Here is a 3,948-nt window from a genome sequence, read left to right as displayed (position 1 = left end):
AAAAAAAAAAAAAAAAAGAGTTCAAGACCAAGGCGGCGCCTGTGGCTTAGTGAGTAGGGTGCCGGCCCCCTATACCAAGGGTGGCAGATTCGAACCTGGCCCGGCCAAACTGCAACAAAAAATAGCCAAGCATTGTGGCGGGCGCCTGTAGTCCCAGCTATTTGGAAGGTGAAGGCAAGAGAATCGCCTAAGCCCAAGAGCTGGAGGTTGTTGTGAGCTGTGACACCACAGCTCTCTACCAAGGGCGACAAATCTCTCAAAAAAAAAAAAAAAGGAGTTCAAGACCAGTCTGAGGCTGGGCATAGTGGCTTATGCTTATAATCCTGGCACTCTGGGAGGCAGAGGCAGATGGATCACCTGAGCTCACAGGTTCAAGACCAGCCTGAGCAAGAGTGCCCACCTCTAAAAATAGCCAGGCATTGTGGCGGGTGCCTATGGACCCAGCTACTCAGGAGGCTGAGGCTGCTGTGTGCTATGATGCTACAGCACACTACCAAGGGCGACAAAGTGAGTCTCTGTCTCTACTAAAAATAGAAAAATTAACCGGGTATGTTGGTGGGTGCCTGTAGCCTCAGCTACTCGGGAAGCTGAGGCAAGAGAACCACTTGACCCCAGAAGTTTAAGGGTGCTATGAGCTAGGCTGATGCCACAGCACTCTAGCCTTTGCCACAGAGCCAGAGTCTGTCTCCGCCCCCCCCCTCAAAAAAAAAGAAAGGGAGAACTTAAACTTGTACCTCCTGGAGGTGTGGTAAGGACCATTGCTGCAAGTGCTCTGTGTTGTCCCAAACATACACAGTGAGTACTGACTCTGTGGTACGGGCAGTCCCTGAGTTACAAACATCCTATTGACTTAGAAATGGAGGCTAATGCAGATAATAGGTAAATGTACCTATTCCAACTTATATATGCAACTTAAAAACCTACAGGCCATAGCACTCTGGGAGGCCAAGGTGGGTGGATTTCTTCAGTTCACGAGTTCGAGACCACCTAAGCAAAACCAAGACCCCGTCTCTAATCAAATAGAAAAACTGAGGCAAGAAGATCGCTTGAGCCCAAAAGTTGAGGGTTGCTATGAGCTATGACGCCACATCATTCTACCCAGGGCAACAGCTTGAGACTCTGTCTCAAAAAAGAAAAAAAAAAAACCTACAGAACCTGTCTCGTTCATAACCCAAGAACTGTCTACATTTCACCAGCTTTGCCTGTGTCCTGTATTTCATAGTGTCAGTCTTTGCCCCTTCTGCACTTCCCCTTCCCACCAGCCAAGGCTCCCCTCCTTGGTGTGCCCTGTCCTCCACTGGTGTGTTGCTGCTCATGATGAGCTGGTGCTTTCCTTCCAGATGTCCAACATCACAGTCACGTACAGAGATGGGCGTGTGGCACAGCTGGAGCAAGTGTACATCCGTGGCAGCAAGATCCGCTTTCTGATTTTACCTGACATGCTGAAAAATGCACCCATGTTAAAGAGCATGAAAAATAAAAATCAAGGCTCAGGGGCCGGTCGGGGAAAAGCTGCTATTCTGAAGGCCCAAGGTAGGTGCTTAGGCACCTGTTTTCACATATGATCTTGTCTTCTATCTTTTAGAAAAAGGCCTTGATACTTCTTGGGAATAAAACAGACAGCACCTCTGCAATATCCATACCCACTGGCACCCCTTCTCCTGCAGTCTAGGGAGATCCCGAAGGCAGTGGGGGTCGGGGAGGCTTGCCTAGCCTTCCCTGTCTTGCCTTTTCTCATCCTAGTCACAAGGCTTACACAAAATCTAAAGTGGCACCTTAGATAAAAGGTGGGATCCCTGTCAGAAGAGACAGTAAATCTCCTATAATTAATTTCTAGGAGGCCCTTTTTGTCCAAGAGGTCAAGGACATCTTGCTCTCGTGTAGTTCTCTGAGCAGACACACCATGGTGTCAGTGAGCTGACTCATGAAGCTTTGGGGCAGCATTTCCTAGAGACTGGGAAATGTGGGTGGACACCCAGCATGTTCTTAGGGAGATGCTGACAGTGGGTTCCATTTTTAGATAAGAAGGAAAGCAGTTTTAAGCATCTTTACCCATTATAAAGGGGCCTCTAACTTCAAAGTTCCTCGTACTTGAATATGAATCTTTAGACACATGCCTGTAATCCTAGCACTCTTGAGAGGCTGAGGCAGATGGATTGCCTGAGCTCACCAGTTCAAGATCAGCCTTAGCCAGAGTGAGACTTCTCTCTAAAAATAGTCAACTTAATGACATTTGTTTCTACATTTAAAAAGTGTGTGTATTGAGTAATGTTTTATTTGCATGCCCTAGGCCAACCTTGGGAATTCATGTTTTGTGTAGTTCTCAGACCACCTTCTTTGCCTGCAGCTCTCTGCTTACAGCCTTTAGAGAGCAATGTTGTGTGACACTCATCCCCAGCCTGGCCCTCTCTCATTCCTCTCCCTTCCCCACATGAAATGCAATGGCCAGGGTGGTGTCAGACCAGGTAACCTTTCAGGTCCCTTCCCGCTGATGTCCCAGGGCTCCACCTGCTCTGTGCCATGAACATTCTCTAATTCTGGCCTCATCTTTTCTTTTCCTTCCTTTCAGTGGCTGCGAGGGGAAGAGGACGTGGAATGGGACGTGGAAACATATTCCAGAAGCGAAGATAATTTTCTCTGTTGGACAGAACTTTGCCCTTTTTTCTTTAGGTTATCTGGGTTCATGGCGTGGATGTTTGTGTGTATGTACTAGGTTTTAACATCTTTTTCTTTAGATCAGGGGAAATGTTAAACTAAACTAAATAAATCTGGTTGTTTTGTTTTTTTTAAAGAAAATAAAGACTATGCGTTCATTTTAGAGTTTGCTTTGGCAGCAGGTTAAATTTTGACACTCTGAGAGATGTCCTGAGGGAGTGCCAGTATTTCAAAGTGAGTGTTTAAAGCTGCCACTCCTGGCCAGTTGCTGGTTACACTCCAGAAAAGTTGACCTTGAAGAAAGCGTGTTGTGAGTGGCACCTGTGGTTCAGTGGGTAGGGCACCAGCCCCGGCCAAACTGCAACTAAAAAATAGTGGGGTGTTGTGGCGGGCATCTATAGTGCCAGCTACTTGGGAGGCTGAGGCAAGAGAATTGCCTAAGCCCAGGAGTTGGAGATTGCTGTGAGCTGTGATGCCACCACACTTTACCGAGAGCAATAAAGTGAGGCTGTTGCATTTAAAAAAAAAAAAAAAAAGTGTGTCATATTTGTCTTCAGATACAGGTAGTTAGTGAAGTGTTTTGCTCAGTTAGCCTTTCTGGAAATGTCATCGGCTCAGCTTTAACACAGGTTATCCTGGCCCATGGAAAAGTGCATATTCTGACCTCTATCCCAGTGGCTCAGCATTTGGGAAAAGTAATCAGATAACATACAATAAAAAAGAAATTCAGAATATCCTAGGGGCCAGCTTCTGGCTCCTGTACTGGCTGCCCAGAAGTTCTGTGATTTGGGGAAACATGAATATGCATACAGGCTTATCAGATCATCTCAGCACTGATGGACACATCTTTTCTTTCTTTCTTTCTTTTTTTTTTTTTTTTTTAATACAGTTTCACTCTGTGCCCTGGGTTGAGTGCCATGTAATCAGCCTAGCTCACAGCAACCTCAAACTCTTGGGCTTAAGCCACCCTCTTGCCTCAGCCTCCTAAGTAGCTAGGACTACAGGTGTGCACTGGCACACCTGACTAGCTTTACTATTTTTAGTGGAAACTTGGTCTGGCTCTTGCTTAGCCTGGTCTTGAACTCCTGAGCTCAAGTAATCCACCTGCCTTGGCTTCCCAGAGTGCTAGGATTATGGGAATGAGCCACCATGCCTGGCCATATCCATAGTTTTTAATATAGAAAAGGTAATGAGGGTGGCGCCTGTGGCTCAGTAGCTAGAGTGCTGGCCCCATATAGTGAAAGTGGTGGGTTTGAACCTGGCCCTGGCCAAACTGCAACAAAAATAGAGGGC

General features: G+C 46.6%; 1 protein-coding gene across 1 annotated transcript in view; it reads left to right on the top strand.

Annotated features, from left to right (window-relative positions):
* The window catches only part of SNRPD3 (small nuclear ribonucleoprotein D3 polypeptide), a 20,909-nt gene extending 18,123 nt beyond the window's left edge, over positions 1-2,786 (top strand). Inside the window, exons 3-4 of the mRNA XM_003803134.3 lie at positions 1,341-1,533; positions 2,570-2,786. Of these exons, the coding sequence (XP_003803182.1) occupies positions 1,341-1,533; positions 2,570-2,631 (255 nt within the window). The 3' untranslated portion in view covers positions 2,632-2,786. The remainder of the gene's footprint in view (positions 1-1,340; positions 1,534-2,569) is intronic.
* Positions 2,787-3,948: the final 1,162 nt, after the last annotated feature.

The sequence above is a fragment of the Otolemur garnettii genome, unplaced genomic scaffold, assembly GCF_000181295.1.
Source record: "Otolemur garnettii isolate 467f Iridium unplaced genomic scaffold, OtoGar3 scaffold00281, whole genome shotgun sequence".
NCBI classification, from domain to species: Eukaryota; Metazoa; Chordata; class Mammalia; order Primates; family Galagidae; genus Otolemur; species Otolemur garnettii.
Note: the sequence above shows the minus strand (reverse complement) of the source record. Positions and strands in the feature narration are given on the sequence as shown.